The sequence below is a fragment of the Canis lupus genome, chromosome 6 (assembly GCF_003254725.2).
Source record: "Canis lupus dingo isolate Sandy chromosome 6, ASM325472v2, whole genome shotgun sequence".
Lineage (NCBI taxonomy): Eukaryota > Metazoa > Chordata > Mammalia > Carnivora > Canidae > Canis > Canis lupus.
The window spans coordinates 43,122,746-43,139,883 of NC_064248.1; the positions used below are offsets into that span (position 1 = coordinate 43,122,746).

General features: G+C 34.3%; 1 protein-coding gene across 6 annotated transcripts in view; it reads left to right on the forward strand.

Moving 5' to 3' along the window:
• The window catches only part of LOC112640743 (calcium-binding mitochondrial carrier protein SCaMC-1-like), a 45,267-nt gene extending 38,103 nt beyond the window's left edge, over positions 1 to 7,164 (forward strand). For 5 of the 6 annotated variants that reach the window (XM_025417436.3, XM_025417438.3, XM_025417441.3 and 2 more), the window contains one exon: positions 6,981 to 7,164. In XM_025417436.3, the coding sequence (XP_025273221.3) occupies positions 6,981 to 7,156 (176 nt within the window). In that variant the 3' untranslated portion in view covers positions 7,157 to 7,164. Of the gene's footprint in view, positions 1 to 1,092; positions 1,170 to 6,980 lie in introns of all 6 variants that reach the window. The other variant, XM_049111606.1, reaches the window with a different exon arrangement.
• Positions 7,165 to 17,138: the final 9,974 nt, after the last annotated feature.

Below are 17,138 nucleotides of genomic sequence, written 5' to 3' on the forward strand. Positions count from 1 at the left end.
AGTTTCTTCCTTTCCAGCTTTTATACTTTTTACCTCCTTTTCTTGCTTCATATCACTCATTAGGAGCTCCAGTACAATGCTATAATGATAATGGTAAGAGTGGACATCTTTATCTCATTCCTACTCTGAAGAAAACTGTTCCAATATTTTACCATTGAGTATGATGTTGTAGGTTTTTGGAATATACCCTTTGTGTGACTAAGGGAGTTCTCCTCTATTCCTAGTTTGTGCAAAGTGTTAAAAAAATCATGAATAGGTTTTGAATTTTATTAAATGCTTTTTCTGCCTCAAAATAATACTATTATTTTCTCCTTTTTTTTTTCTGTGAGTGAATGATTTTCAAGTGTCAAAACAACTTTGAAATCATGGAATAAGTTTCACTTGGTCATGTTGCATTACCATTTTGTATAATGTTGGATTTGCTTGATAATATTCTGAATAGGATTTTTTTAATATTATATTCATGAGAATTTTGTTGCTTGTAATGTTCCTTCCTGTAATGTTTCTGTCAGGTTTTTGTATTAATGTTACATTTGCTCCATAAAGATAGTTCGAAAATGTTCTCTCTTTTTCTAGTCTTCGGATGAATTTGTGTATAGCTAGAATTTTTTTTTCCTTAAATATTCGGGAGAACTCACCAGTGAAGCCAATTTTGCCTGGATATTTTTGATGGAAGGTGTTTTTTTTTTTTCCCCTGTTCTATATTTTAATAACAGTTTCTAGTTCTTTAAAAGGTATGGATTGTTCAGGTTTCCTATTATTCCATCAATTTTGAGGTATTGTGCTTTTTAAAGAATCTATCCATTTCATCTAAATTGTTTAAGCCTAATAGCATAACATTATTAATAGTGTCCTTTTAATATGCCTTTAATAATGACTGTAGGTTTTACAGTGAAGTCTCCTTTTTATTTTCTGATATTAGCAATTTGTTATTTTTGTTTTTCTTAATCAGTTTATTTGGGGTTTATTGTTTTTATTCATCTTTTGGTTTTGTTGATTTTCCTATATTGTACATTCATGTTCTGTTTCATTGCTTTCTGTTCTTATTTTTGTTATTTTTATCCTCTTTTTTTGCTTGTTTTTTTTGTTTAGTTTCTTAGGTTCAAAGTTTAGATCTGGGGTTGCCAAACTATGCCTCGCAGGCCAAATCTTACCCACCACCCACGTGTGTAAGTAAAATGTAATTGGAACACAGTCAGGCTATTTATTTATGTACTATCTACAGCTATTTTCACGCTACAATGGTAGACTTGAGTAGTTGCTAGAGACCATGTGGTCCACAAAGCTTAAAATATTTACTATCTGGCCCATTACAGCAAAAGTTTGCTGACTCCTGTTTAATATAATTGATTTAAAATTTTTTTCTTTTTTGATACACCAATTCCAATTTCTGAATATTTCTCTAAGTACTGCTTTACTTATATTCCATAAACTGATAATATTTGCATTATCATTCATTTCAAAATATCATCCAAATTTCCATTGTGATTTCTTTCTGACTCACTGGTTATTTAGAAATATATTGCTTAATTTACAAACATTTGGGGATTTTTTCCAATGATCTTTCTGATATTGAACTTGTAGTCTAATTGCACTGCAAAAAGAGAATGTACTCTATAGGATTTCTATTCTTTGAAATTTATTGAGATCTGTCTTACTGGCCCAGATATGGTCAATTTTGGTGAATGTTCACTGTATACTTGAAAAGAAAGAGGATTTTGAAGTTGTACTTAGTGTCCTATATATGTATTCTATAAAGTAAATTAGTGAAGTGTTAATCAAATGTTTTATACCCTTGCTGATTTTTTTAATTTGCTTTTTTCTATTAGTTACTGACAGAGGTGTGTTTAAATCTCTAACCACAATGGTGGATTTATTTAACTCTCTTTTAATTTAGTCTATTTTTATTTCTATATTTGAAGCTATAGTATTATGTATATTAAAACTTAGTACTGATTTTTATTATGAAATGTGTCCTCTTTATTGCTGGTAATATTTGTTTTTGCTTTAAAAAGTCTACTTTGTCTGATATTAATGTAGTTACAGTAACTTTCTTTTGGTTAATGTTTGCTTGGTATAATTTTTTAGAGCATCTTTTTACTTTCAATCTTTATGTGTCCTTATATATAGTGTGTCCATTCTGAAAAACACATAGTTAGATCTTTAAAAAAAATCTCATGTGATTATTTTGTCTTTTAATTAACATTTAGTACATTTATATTTTAAAGTAGTGTTACAGTTGCATTTAAGTGGAGACCACATATTAAAGTGCTACATCTTATTGCTTCCATTTTTCATTTTCTTTTATCTCTCTCTTTTTTTGGGTCTCCTTTTGAATTAGGTATATTCATTATTTCAATATTTCTCATCTATTAGCTTGTTAGTTATATGTTCTTTTTCCTTTTGTTACCTTGGAGATTCCAATGTGAATCCTTTGTTAATTACAGACTAACCTTAAATTAGTATTTTTACCAATTTCTTTCTTTCTTTTTCTTCCTTTCTTATTTCTTTTCTTCTTTCCTTCTTTCTGTTTTAAGATACTGTCTCCCCCCATACCCATGCTTTTTAAGATTTTTCTTTCTGTCTTTGGTTTTCAGCACTTTGAATATGATGTGCCTAAAATGTGGTTTGCTTTCTGCTTTTCGTCTTCCTGTTTTTAAAATCTGTAGTTTGATGGCTTTTGTTAGTTTTTGGAAAATTCTTAGCCAAAATTTCTTCAACGATTGCTCTATCCCATTGTCTCTGTCTTCTGACATTCCAATTATATGTATGTTAGATCTTTTCTTCATGTCCTATTTACTGGTTATGTTCTTTTCTGTATTTTATATTCCTTTCTCCTCCCCCCTACTTCAATCTGGACGTTTCTTTCTTACTGCACCAATCTTCTAGAGCTCACTAATCTTATGTTTTGCTTTGTCTAATTTGCTGTTGAACCCATACATTGATGTCTTAACTTTAGTATATTTTTGTTTGACTTTACATTTTATTCTTTTTAAAAATATTTTATTTATTTATTTGAGAGAGAGAGATAGAGAGCACAGGCGGTGGGATGGGGCAGAGGGAGGGGGAGAAGCAGACTCCTCACTGAGCAGAGAGCCTGATGATCATCAGGACCCTAGGATCATGATCTGAGTTGAAGGAGATGCTTAACTGACTGAGCCACCTAGGCGTCCCTACATTTTTATTCTTAAGAAAATAGATTCTAGGTGTCATGTGAAAGTCTCCATCTTTGTCTTTAATTTCTTAAACATATTAATAACAATTATTTTAAATTTAAGTTATTGATACTTGTTTTCTTAATGTATATTTTTTTTATTGGAGTTCGATTTGCCAACATAAAGTATAACACCCAGTGCTCATCCTGCCAAGTGCTCCCCTCAGTGCCTGTCACCCAGTCACCCCACCCCCTTGCCCACCTCCCCTTCCACTACCCCTTGTTCGTTTCCCGGAGTTAGAGGAGTCTCTCATGTTTTGTCATCCTCTCTGATTTTTCCCTCTCAAACACTTGTTTTTTGTCTGCTTTTCTCTCTAGGTTTTCAGTTATTTGATCCTGTTTTTTATTTTATTTTTATCATGCCTCATTATTTTAGATTGAATAATGAGCACTTTGTGGGAAAAATTGTAAACTCTAGATGATGTTATTTTTCTCCAAATAGGGCTAACCTTTCTTCCTGTAGGTAGCTACAGTATAGGCAGACCAACTTAAATCTATTGAAGGTTGGTTTTAGATATGTTAGGGATGATTTATTTTAGCTCTGGCCATTCCCCAAGGTACTTACTCGTAGAGTATGGCCCTCGCTGCTAGACGTAACCTTTTGTGGGTTTTATCTGAAAGTCTAGAGTGGTTACCAAGGTGTCTCACCTCACCTTGTTGGGTCTGAAGTTCACCTTTATGATCCACTAAAGTCTATCCCTAAATCTTTAGCCTTCCACCTGCTCTTTTCTGCTGGTTTTTGTGATATCTCATTTGGTGCAGCGTTAGAGTTGGCAATACCTCAATGGAAAACTGCAGAGAGTCTTTTGGACTCATTTCATTAGTATTACCTCTATTTCAGATTTTGCTCAAGTATCTGGCACATTGGCATCCTTGAATTCCAACTTTTGTCTTCAGTTCAGTAACACTCCTATTTTCTGGTTGGACCCGATTCTTTCATGCTGAAAATTGTCAAATGGCCTAAAGTTAAAAAAAAAAAAAATCAAACAAAACCAGAGTGAAATGTAGTGCTTATCTCTACACTTTTCTTCTCTCAGGGATCCTAGTCTTGTTTCCATTGATTACTCTCAAACAATGATTTCATGTATTTTATTCTTATTTTAATAGCTAATTTTATTTGTAGGGTGAGTCTGACAAACTACTCTGTTATAACTAGAATTGAAAATCCTCTTTTGTTCTTTTGACATCTCCGTATTTGTTTCTGAGCTCTTCTGTTTCTTTTCTTTTTTAAAAAATAATGTCCCATGGTCACTTGTACCTGCTCTCAAATCTGTAACCAACTGTATTTCCTTTTACTGCCTAGGGTAGTGATGTTTCAAAATCAGTATCTGAGTCCTAGGATCCTCAGCTAATGTAGAAGTTATTAAGTTAAAGGGATTTGGGGAATAGTATATTTACATGATGCCACAGTATCATCTATCAGAGTTATTGCTAATTGCAAAGAGGAAAACATGCCTTTACAATGGAGAGAAAGGGTGGTCATCATTGTAACCAGTCAACCAGCTTGGCAACCAGTATTGGCAACAGTAAAATAAAAAAACCTCTCACATAATGTGCCTCATGATGTAATGTAATATGAAGTGCATAGCATCTACTATGAAGTACTCTTGCCCAAAAAGTTTTACTCACATATGGAAATACTTTTGGACTTAAAAGAAATACAGGGGATCAAGGGATACATTAAATGATGCTATTAAGAATGAATCAGAAAAATCTAGAATATAGTATATTCTATAAGACAACTGGCCTGGGCTATTCAAAAGCCATTGTTATAGAAAAAGTGGTGGTTGTGGGGGAATGACTGGTACTAGTCTTGATTAGGAAAGTGAAGAACTATAGCCAATGCAATGAGTGAATTTTGTTTAGATTTTAGTTTGGAAAAAAACAAACCCCACTCTAAGTGACATTTTTGGGAAAATTAGGAAAATTTTAATAAGGAGGTACTTGGTGAGATAGAGAATTTTTAAAATTTTCTCAGGCATAATTATGACTTGGGTTATGTAGATTAATGTCTTTGTGTTTAGAATATGTTGAAGTTTTTAGGGTTGCAAGTTTCATGGTGTTTGTAACTACTTTCAGAGTGCATACATTCACACACATTTATATATACATAGAGAGAGACAAAAATAAGTACAGCAAAATGTCAAAATTTGAAACTAGGTGGTGAGTATACAAATGTTCATTGTATTATTCTTTCTGTAGTTTATAGTTTTCACAATATGAAAGATGGAATAAACCAATGGGGGCTGTAGGTTCAACATTAGAGAAAAAATAAGTATGTTCCATATTCTTTTACAAAATTATAGAAATTGATAGCAGTGTTATTAGCATCTACTAAAAAATAAAAGGCCAAAATATGAATGTAGTAATAGAACATTCTCCAAGAAATTCCATGGTGAGTAAATATTTTCTAAAATTTCAAAATAATTTAATCTAGATTTCAAAGGAATTATTTTATTTTGGGTGGGGAAGTATGGAGGGAGGAAATGTTTAGATTAAAGCAAATAGCAGCAGACAAAATTTTCAGTTCTTTACTGCTTTTTACTTAGTTATGTCAATTTTGGGAACATAGAATAATGATTAAGGAGAAAAGTGCTAGCTAAAGAATTTGAGAATGTTGCCAGGTACTATGCAATATGCCAGGCATGTGGAATATGAGTAAGCAAAAACACATTGCTCATGGAATTGATGGTCTAGCAGGGTAGACAGTTATTAATTAAATATTGACACAAAGTACATAAACTGTGATGAGAGCTGCAAAGGAAAAGTGGAGTTCTCTAAATACTACCAAGGGGCGGGAGTGCTGAGGCAGTTCTGGAAGACTATCTTGGGAAAGTATTGCTTGGACTGAGAACTAAAGGCTGAGATGGGGTTAAAAGCCAAAGGTTGGGGAGTGACTTCCAGGCAAAGGGAAAAGCATGTGCAACTAGCTTTAAGAGGGAGGAAGTTTGGGGACATTTGAGAAACTAACTGAAAAGTGGCCACTATGGCTGGAGTGCAGAAAACAAGAAAGTGGTACAAGTGAGGTGGGAGCAGGAAACAGAGGCTAGACCATACTGTATTTAAGTATAGTGGGGGAATTACTGAAGTAAGAGAGTAACATAATCAGAGTTGCTTTATTAAAAGTTCTCTTTGGTTAAAGTATGGAGAAAAAAATGAAAGAGGTGATTATGGTAAATAAGGCAAAGCAAGAGATAATGGTAGATTGGAGAACGGAGGCATGGCAGTGCACTTCTAGGTAAATGCATAGGTTTGAGAGCTATTTAGAGAGTAAAACTGATGGGTAATGGTTTGGATATGTAAGCGGAGGGAAACATTATAGATGGCCTTTCAATTTTCCAGTTTCCACACCTACATGAATGGTGGAGCCACTCCCTGAGAAAAGAAATAGTGAATGAAAAACATATTTGAGTTTTTTTCAGCATTTGAGTTGTTCTTAATATATAAGATGTTGAATAAAAGTACCTTTATATGTCTAGCTACTTTTAAAAATTATGTCCACAATAATTATAAGTAAATTTCACCACCAATGGACAGAATTTCTTCCTCAAGGAAAGAAAATTAAAAAGACATAAGCATCAAATAGTTCCATTAGGTTCCCTGATTATATAATTATGATGAACCACAGATGTTCCTTTGAAACTGCTTGTGAAAGAATTTATGTAATTATATATATTTTTCTCTCTTAACATGTGTTTTACCTTAGTGTTTGAAAAATAGTAAATACCAAATTAATTAGGCTTTTTCCTTCCCTTTCATTTTCTAGGCATAATGGGAGGCCCACAGCTAAATATGATCAGCGTCTTTCGTCAAATTTATAAAAGCAGTGGAGTGATGAGGTTTTTCAGAGGCATGACTCCAAATTTCTTAAAGTTGCTTCCTTCAGTATGCATAAATTGTATGGTTTACGAATCAATAAAACCACTCTTGGAAATAGCATAGAAATGAAATCGTGAACTTCCATTTTATGTACATTTATTTATAAGCATAGAAATGTCTTGCCTTTTTTCTTAGCTTGCTAGAGGATTGCATGAAAAGATGCTATATCCATCCTCCAAAAAGATAAACATACAAATCAGAATTATGCTGAATTTTAATTTTTTATAAGCCAGAATTATAGCTTATTAAGTTCTTTATGAATTAAAACCTTTAATACTCATAAAGTCTATTTAAGCTTCTCTAAAATTTAATGAATACCTACCAGAAATTTGCATTTAAATAGATTAAATTTATATTACCTAATTTATATTTTTATTTTATATTACCTAATATTACCTAATTATATTATTAACAATATATTTTTACGTTAGAAAAATTGGAGTATTTTGGAATTTTTCAGCATTTTTTGTTTTCTATTTTAAAAACCTAACATTGTTTTGTATGCATATTTTAAGTCCATTTGAAAGCATTAAAAGAAAACGTATGCATTTAAAATTATAATTAAAAGGGAAACAGTGGTTTTTGAACCCCTTTTCTGTCTCTAAACTAAACAAAACAAAATAGTTTTGTCTTAAACAATTTCATGGCTCAGAATACCTCACTCTCCTACCGGTGTTGTTAACGGAATGCTGGTGGCTTATTGCTTGCTTCTTGGGCACTCTTATTTGTGGATAGACATTTTAAATTTACTTCTTAACATTGCTAAAAATTATAAGAAAATCACCAATGTGAACAAAGTAAATCAGAGAAATTTAAATCTGTATTACAATAAGAGCTTCAAATTTTTTATACTAATGAGTATATATATATATATAGATATATATATATATATCTTTTATACTGTGCTTTTAAATTCCACTCTTTAAGAATAAAGAAAGGCTGACTAGACCTCTTCTTTGAAATCTTAAACTTATATGAAGGATAAATAGTATTCTTATTTGCCCTTAGAAGGTTGTTTTGTAGTTTGCCTCTATTTTTATTTTTTATTTATTTATTTTTTCAAAGATTTTATTTATTCACGACAGAGAGAGAGAGAGAGAGAGAGACAGAGACAGAGACAGAGAGAGAGAGACAGAGAGAGAGGCAGAGACACAGGCAGAGGGAGAAGCAGGCTTCATGCAGGGAGCCCAACGCGGGACTTGATCCCGGGTCTCCAGGATCACGCCCTGAGCCGAAGGCAGATGCTCAACCGCTGAGCCACCGGGGCTGCCCATTTGCCTCTATTTTTAAAAAATTAATTTATTTTTTATTGAAGTATAGTTGACATACACTGTCACATTATGCTTACCACAAATGTAGCTACCATCTGTCCTCATACAATGCTACTACAATATTATTGACTATATTCCCTATGCTGTATCTTTTATTCCCATGTATCTTCTACTCCCCTTCACTCATTTGTGCCCATCCTCCCACCATCTCCTCTCTGGCAGCCATCAATTTATTCTCTGTTTTTATGGGTCTGCTTTTGCTTTTTATTTGCTTATTTATTGGTATTTTAGATTCCACATATGAAAAATCAGATGATATTTGTCTTTCTCTGTCTGATATTTTACTTAGCATAATACCCTCTAGATCCATCCATGTTGTTGCAAGTTTGCCTCTATCTTTTCAATCTACCTTAAGAGAGAATAGACCGAAGATATTTAAGATTGTGTATATATAGCTACATTTAAAAAACTGTGTTGGCTCTAAAATTGTGATTTAATGAGATATAAATATAAATTATATAATTTATCCTGAAGACTTAATGCACAGCATAGAGATTATAGTCAACAATATTGTATTATAAACTTCAAAGTTGCTAAGAGACTAGATCTTACTTGTACTCACCACAAAAAAGAAATGATATGTAGGGATAGAGGGAACATTCCTCGACATCTTAAAAGCCATCTATGAAAAGCCCACAGCAAATATCATTCTCAATGGGGAAGCACTGGGAGCCTTTCCCCTAAGATCAGGAACAAGACAGGGATGTCCACTCTCACCACTGCTGTTCAACATAGTACTGGAAGTCCTAGCCTCAGCAATCAGACAACAAAAAGACATTAAAGGCATTCAAATTGGCAAAGAAGAAGTCAAACTCTCCCTCTTCGCCGATGACATGATACTCTACATAGAAAACCCAAAAGTCTCCACCCCAAGATTGCTAGAACTCATACAGCAATTCGGTAGCGTGGCAGGATACAAAATCAATGCCCAGAAGTCAGTGGCATTTCTATACACTAACAATGAGACTGAAGAAAGAGAAATTAAGGAGTCAATCCCATTTCCAATTGCACCCAAAAGCATAAGATACCTAGGAATAAACCTAACCAAAGATGTAAAGGATCTATACCCTCAAAACTATAGAACACTTCTGAAAGAAATTGAGGAAGACACAAAGAGATGGAAAAATATTCCATGCTCATGGATTGGCAGAATTAATATAGTGAAAATGTCAATGTTACCCAGGGCAATATACACGTTTAATGCAATCCCTATCAAAATACCAAGGACTTTCTTCAGAGAGTTAGAACAAATTATTTTAAGATTTGTGTGGAATCAGAAAAGACCCCGAATAGCCAGGGGAATTTTAAAAAAGAAAACCATATCTGGGGGCATCACAATGCCAGATTTCAGGTTGTACTACAAAGCTGTGGTCATCAAGACAGTGTGGTACTGGCACAAAAACAGACACATAGATCAGTGGAACAGAATAGAGAATCCAGAAATGGACCCTGAACTTTATGGGCAACTAATATTCGATAAAGGAGGAAAGACTATCCATTGGAAGAAAGACAGTCTCTTCAATAAATGGTGCTGGGAAAATTGGACATCCACATGCAGAAGAATGAAACTAGACCACTCTCTTTCACCATACACAAAGATAAACTCAAAATGGATGAAAGATCTAAATGTGAGACAAGATTCCATCAAAATCCTAGAGAAGAACACAGGCAACACCCTTTTTGAACTCGGCCATAGTAACTTCTTGCAAGATACATCCACGACGGCAAAAGAAACAAAAGCAAAAACGAACTATTGGGACTTCATCAAGATAAGAAGCTTTTGCACAGCAAAGGATACAGTCAACAAAACTCAAAGACAACCTACAGAATGGGAGAAGATATTTGCAAATGACATATCAGATAAAGGGCTAGTTTCCAAGATCTATAAAGAACTTTTTAAAAAAAAAATTTTTTTTTAAATTTTTATTTATTTATGATAGTCACAGAGAGAGAAAGAGAGAGAGGCAGAGACATAGGCAGAGGGAGAAGCAGGCTCCATGCACCGGAAGCCCAATGTGGGATTCAATCCCAGGTCTCCAGGATCGCGCCCTGGGCCAAAGGCAGGCGCCAAACCGCTGCGCCACCCAGGGATCCCTATAAAGAACTTCTTAAACTCAACACCAAAGAAACAAACAATCCAATCATGAAATGGGCAAAAGACATGAACAGAAATCTCACAGAGGAAGACATAGACATGGCCAACATGCACATGAGAAAATGCTCTGCATCACTTGCCATCAGGGAAATACAAATCAAAACCACAATGAGATCCCACCTCACACCAGTGAGAATGGGGAAAATTAACAAGGCAGGAAACAACAAATGTTGGAGAGGATGCGGAGAAAAGGGAACCCTCATACACTGTTGGTGGGAATGTGAACTGGTGCAGCCACTCTGGAAAACTGTGTGGAGGTTCCTCAAACAGTTAAAAATATACCTGCCCTACGACCCAGCAATTGCACTGTTGGGGATTTACCCCAAAGATACAAATGCAATGAAACGCCGGGACACCTGCACCCCGATGTTTATAGCAGCAATGGCCACGATAGCCAAACTGTGGAAGGAGCCTCGGTGTCCATCGAAAGATGAATGGATAAAGAAGATGTGGTTTATGTATACAATGGAATATTACTCAGCTATTAGAAATGACAAATACCCACCATTTGCTTCAACGTGGATGGAACTGGAGGGTATTATGCTGAGTGAAGTAAGTCAGTTGGAGAAGGACAAACATTATATGTTCTCATTCATTTGGGGAATATAAATAATAGTCAAAGGGAATATAAGAGAAGGGAGAAGAAATGTGTGGGAAATATCAGAAAGGGAGACAGAACGTAAAGACTGCTAACTCTGGGAAACGAACTAGGGGTGGTAGAAGGGGAGGAGGGCGGGGAGTGGGAGTGAATGGGTGACGGGCACTGGGGGTTATTCTGTATGTTAGTAAATTGAACACCAATAAAAAATAAATTAAAAAAAAAAAGAAAACTAGAGAAAAAAAAAAGAAATGATAATTACATGATGCTATAGAGGTGGTAACTAATGCTACAGTGGTAAACATATTGGAATATATAAATGTATCAAATAAAAAGTGTATACCTTTAATTTATAAAATGTTATATGTAAATTATATCTCAATTAAATTTTATGAATTGTTTAATTTTAAAAAATGGAGGGGCACCTGGGTGGCTCAGTGATTGAATGGCTGTCTGGCTCAGTCGTGATCCGGGGGTCAAGTCCTGCATTGGGCTCCCTGCGAGGAGCCTGCTTCTCCCTCTGCCTATGTCTCTGTCTCTCTCTGTGTCTTTCATGAATAAATAAATAAATAAATCTAACATAAATAAATAAACAAACAAATGAATAAATAAATGGAGATGTGAGATAATCAACGAGTTTGAAAATGTAAAAATAAATAAATAAATATACAATTTATATTATAGCCAACAACTAGTAGCTGGATTGGACCAGCTCTCTTTTCAAGTGGTTTTTTAGGGCAAGATATTTCTGCCATTTGATAGATCATGTATTTTTAAGTTACTCTAATATTTGAAGTATGTCTTATTTATCAAGTTTATTAAAATTTAGTTAAAATCTGGCTCTCACTGTAAAGAGTGTTGAAATTCAAAGGAATAATCCATATAGTCTTTTTCTCTTGTTAAATGGCATGATTTAATTTGCTGTGGAATTAGATTAATTTCCTTAGGATAGGATAAGGAAAGGATTCTTGTGATACGGCACTTAATAAAATATTAATGATGGAATTAAGTTGTTAAGTTAAATTTCCTAAAAATTAAAATGAATATGAATATACAACATGAGTTTGAGTGAGAAAACCAAGCCAAATTTCTAGTTGGATTCCCATTTTTTTCTTAGTAGGATTTATTAATAGAAGGATTCTAATTAATTTATAACTCAGTTTCTAAAATTCACATAAAAGGAAGTTAAAATAAAACAAATGCTTCATGTGAAATTAGTGTATTACCATACTTTATTATTAAAAACAATGAGAAATTAAATTTTTTATGTGAACATTTATTCTACAATTGAGGGGGAAAATAAATGGCAAGCTAGACCCCTCAATAACTACAGATTATAAAGATCAAGTATTGTCTTAGGATAATTACATACTGGTGAAGTACTTTAAATGCTTCAGTGGCTCTGAAACTTTTTGCCAGTGGATCAGATCCAGTGAACTCATTTAAAGTATTTTGCCAATTTTTTTCTCTATTTTTTTAGAATTCAATTTATTAATAGCAATGTGGCATTTAAATGGAACTGTTATGTGCTTTCCATACTCCTAGATTTGGAGAAATGTTCTAATCTGTGAGTTTATGTATTTTCTCTTTATTTTGTTTGTAAATAAAGACAGAAGTATTTCAGCATACAATTCAATTAATACATAAAAGTTTATGTATAGACATGAAAAGTCTAATCCCAGGGTGGCCCAAATGGGTTTGATCCCACCAAGTTGTCTTTGGGGCAAGAAGCAGTAATGGAGAAGAGTGCTTTGGTTTTTTGTTTTGTTTTGTTTTTGTTTTTTATAAATTTATTTTTTATTGGTGTTCAATTTGCCAACATATAGAATAACACCCAGTGCTCATCTCGTCAAGTGCCCACCTCAGTGCCCGTCACCCAGCCACCCCCACCCCCAGCCCACCTCCCCCTCCACCACCCCTAGTTCGTTTCCCAAAGTTACGGGTCTCTCATGTTCTGTCTCCCTTTCTGAGAAGAGTGCTTTGAATTAGATTTGTGGATCTACCTTTCCTAGAATTCAGCAAATCCATATATTGGTTTCTAATAAGCTGAGAGAGTAAGAGAAAAAAATTTTAACTCTCCTCTATGCACAATAAATGCTCGATAGGCAGGCATGTGTTTTATTACACTCAACCACAAAGTAAGACAATATTATATGGATATATGTATGTACATATCAACATGCTATATATATACATACACATACATACATATGGACATATATGCATAAATATGATACACACATATACATACACACACACAAATAATCGCAATTTTTTTCAACCATCAAAGTTGACAGAGGTCTAGATAGAGATGTAAAATGTTGATTGTAGTTTAAATAAGTCCCCATAATGTGATAGGTGTTATATAATATATATGCTATTTTCCTATTTAATATATAGAAGATGAAATACTCCTCTTTATCCTATTACTAATAAGATAAATTAGAAACACTTCCAAACCTGTCATTTAATTAAAGAATACCACAGCTATAAATTCCCTCAGAAATCTTGCCTTGTGTCTATGAATTTCCTTGATTTTCAGGAGGAGGTCTACGTTAAATAGAATTTTGGCTTGCTTTCTTTTCCTGGATACACGTATTCAAACATCTTTTTAAATTGTGTACTATTTCTGAAAGTAATATCAAAACATGGGTATTTGGTATGTGAACAATTATTATTGAATTAGTCTCTGTCATTAAATGCTTCCCTGACCAGTTTTTGCCAGTTTGACTAAAAAAAGTAAATTGGTTCTATATATATTGTTAGTATATATATTCTAAAATTAAATATGTAGCATTTCACAAAGAAAATAATAAATGAATCATGTGCTCACCATACTCTTTGATTTCAAACACTACCTTTCTGCTTCAAACACTACCTTTCCTTCTCTCACCTCCTGAAAAGTAATCCTTATCCTGAAGGATTTCATTCCTATGCACATTTAAAATTTTGTCTACATATGAATGGTTCCATAAATATTTTTCATAACTGTATATTGTATATATTTTGTAAAACTTGCTTTTTCACTCAACATTGTGATATTTATCTACGTAACTTTAAGTCATTCATGTTTACTCTTATATGATATTTCATCATTACGTATACATATTTATCTAATTCTCTGATGGGCAGTTGTGTTAATTTAAATGAGAAATAGATTATTAAACTATGTTTAATAAATATTCAACCATGTTAGAGGTTTTTATACCTTTATGAGAAGGATGGAGGAAATTCCAAAGGTTTCTTCTGAATCATTAAAGAAACAAAAAACCTAGAACAAGTACTTTTACATTTCAGAAAACAGAGGAGTCAATTTAACTATTATAATTAGAGCAATAAATTGTTATTTAAGATTTACCATAACTGCAGACTTTCAAGAGTTGTAAACATAGCAACAGCCTCTGGGATCCAGTTAACTTAAAAAAAAAAAACAAACAGGGATCCCTGGGTGGCGCAGCGGTTTGGCGCCTGCCTTTGGCCCAGGGCGCGATCCTCGAGACCCGGGATTGAATCCCACATCGGGCTCCCGGTGCATGGAGCCTGCTTCTCCCTCTGCCTCTCTGTCTCTGTCTCTCTCTCTCTCTCTCTCTCTCTGTGACTATCATAAATCAGTAAAAATTTAAAAAAATTAAAAAAAAACAACAAAACAAAACAAAACCCACCTTTGTTACACATAAATCAAGAAGCCATTGGATATTCTTTCTTGTGAAGGGCCCGTTCAAGTCTTTTTTTTCTAATTGTTAAATATTTAATTGGGTTGTTTGTCTTTTACTTATTGATCTGTAGGTGTTCTTAAAAATTCTACATAGTCATTTTTTAACTATGTGTATTATAAATATCTCTTTTTCAGTCTGGAACTTGAATATCAACTATCTTACTTGTATCTTTTGATGAAGAGATGTTTTAAATGTTGATGAGGTCCAATTTCTCAGTTTCTCTTCATGGTTAGTGAAAAACAAACAAAAAATAATAAATAGAGACCATTTGTGGTCTGAAAAGCCTAAAATATTTACTGTCTAGCCCTTTGTAGAAAAAATAAAGATGATCCCCAAACTAGACTGATTAGTTGAGCATAGCTGTAATTCAGAGATCAGAAAGTTGCTATAGCTACCACCACCGCTGTCAAATCTGCCTCAAGATATGCATAAAATTGGCAAATAAGCATTGGAATACTGAGTCTAGGCACAAAAACTGACCTAAACCCCAATATTCATGGTCCTGCATGATGGCTGAAACAGCAAAAGGAAGCTGTCTTACTTCCTCTTTCCAAATACTATGTAAGGTTTTTGGAGGGAATCTAATTTTCTTACAGAAAACTAGCTTCAAAGGAGTTTAGAAATACTTTTGAGCATTCTGTAGTCTTCCAATAGAAATGCAGAATGAAGGTTGAAGTACCAGTCCAAAGTATCTGCCACAACTTCCAAGTGATTTTTTTAAAGATATATTATTTATTTGAGAGAGAGAGAGAGAGAGAGAGAGAGAGAGAAAGCACAAGTACACCCATGAGAGGTGGGAGAGGCAGAGGGAGAGAAAGAATCCTCAAGTAGGTTCTACGCTGAGTGTGGATCCCCAGGGCAGGGCTTGATCTCACCACCCTGAGATTATGACTGAGCCAAAACCAAGAGTTGGATGCTCAACTCACTGAGCCAACAGGTGCCCCCCAAGTGATTCTTAAAAAACTAATGGATACTATTACACCAAAAGAGCCCATTAAGAAATTTTCTATATTGCTTGCTATGAGATAGAGCAGGGACCAGACTCAAGCCCCTCACCCTGAAATGCTCATAAAAAAACCACAGTAGCCCTTTTACAGGTGCTGCTTGCCATCAGAAAGCCAGATGCTACCACAGTGCCAAACAAGCCCCACACTCCAGCTTACAACCAGTTTGCTCCTGTGAGAACCAGACCAAACCAAGTCTGAGCCCCAAGGGACCCCCAGCACTGACCTTTCACTAACTTTTCCCCTCATTATAATCTTAAAAACTTGCCTAGGGGTTGAGATTTAACATGCTATGATTAGACATCCAATGTATGAAAAAATATAATCTTTAGGTGAGCAGGCACTGTTGGGTCCCCATCTCTACATGCTTATGCCACCTCCCCACCCCACCCCCCTCACCGCTGTGATCTCTTTAAAACTGTCCCTGGCCTCTCTCTAAAGAGCCAGCCCCAGGATACTTTCCCTTGTGCTGGAATATAAGTCCCAGGAAAGCTTTGCCTGGACCGGCTGTTAGGCCTCCTGTCAATTTTTATTTTTGGTGAGCTCAGTAACAAGGATAGGGCTTCTAATCAAGAAAGTAGAAAAAAAAAGTAGAAACAGCAAACTTTTAAATGTTTACAATGGGCCAGTTATAAGCACTTTACACCTTGTTTTTTTAAACTTTAATAATGATCCTACAAGGTAGGTATAATTATGAAATTTGTTTTATGAGTGAGAAAACTGAGTTTTAGAAAAGTAATTTGCCTAAGGTTGCATGAGTGGTATGTGGTAGAGCTGGAATTCGAGATCAAGTGTGTCTGAGTCAACACCTTCTAGTACTTTCAGCCCTATGTTTAATCTTATGGTTGGTTGAAGTTAAGAAAGAGTCAGAGAGATGAAAAAAAAAATGAAACAAAATAAAACAAAAGTATGGATAAATTCTAAGTTTCCCCTCACCAAACACACCCTAAATCCTAGAAGAAGTTGGGCATATATAGGTCAATGGGATTAAAATCCCTCTGGAGAGTCTAGTCTTGTTCAGATTTAATAATTACACACTTTAAACAATTACTGAAGTTTTTTATCTTTCTGGAACTCTGCTAAATTCTGGGGAAATTGAATAATATTCTGTTCTTGGCATCAAGTAGTAAGACAGAAACATTAATGACCATAATATGATAAATGCAATTCTTTTTCCTGGTGAGCAATTTGATTACATTCTAACTACACTCTCCCTTTATATCTATAATTTACCCAAATTA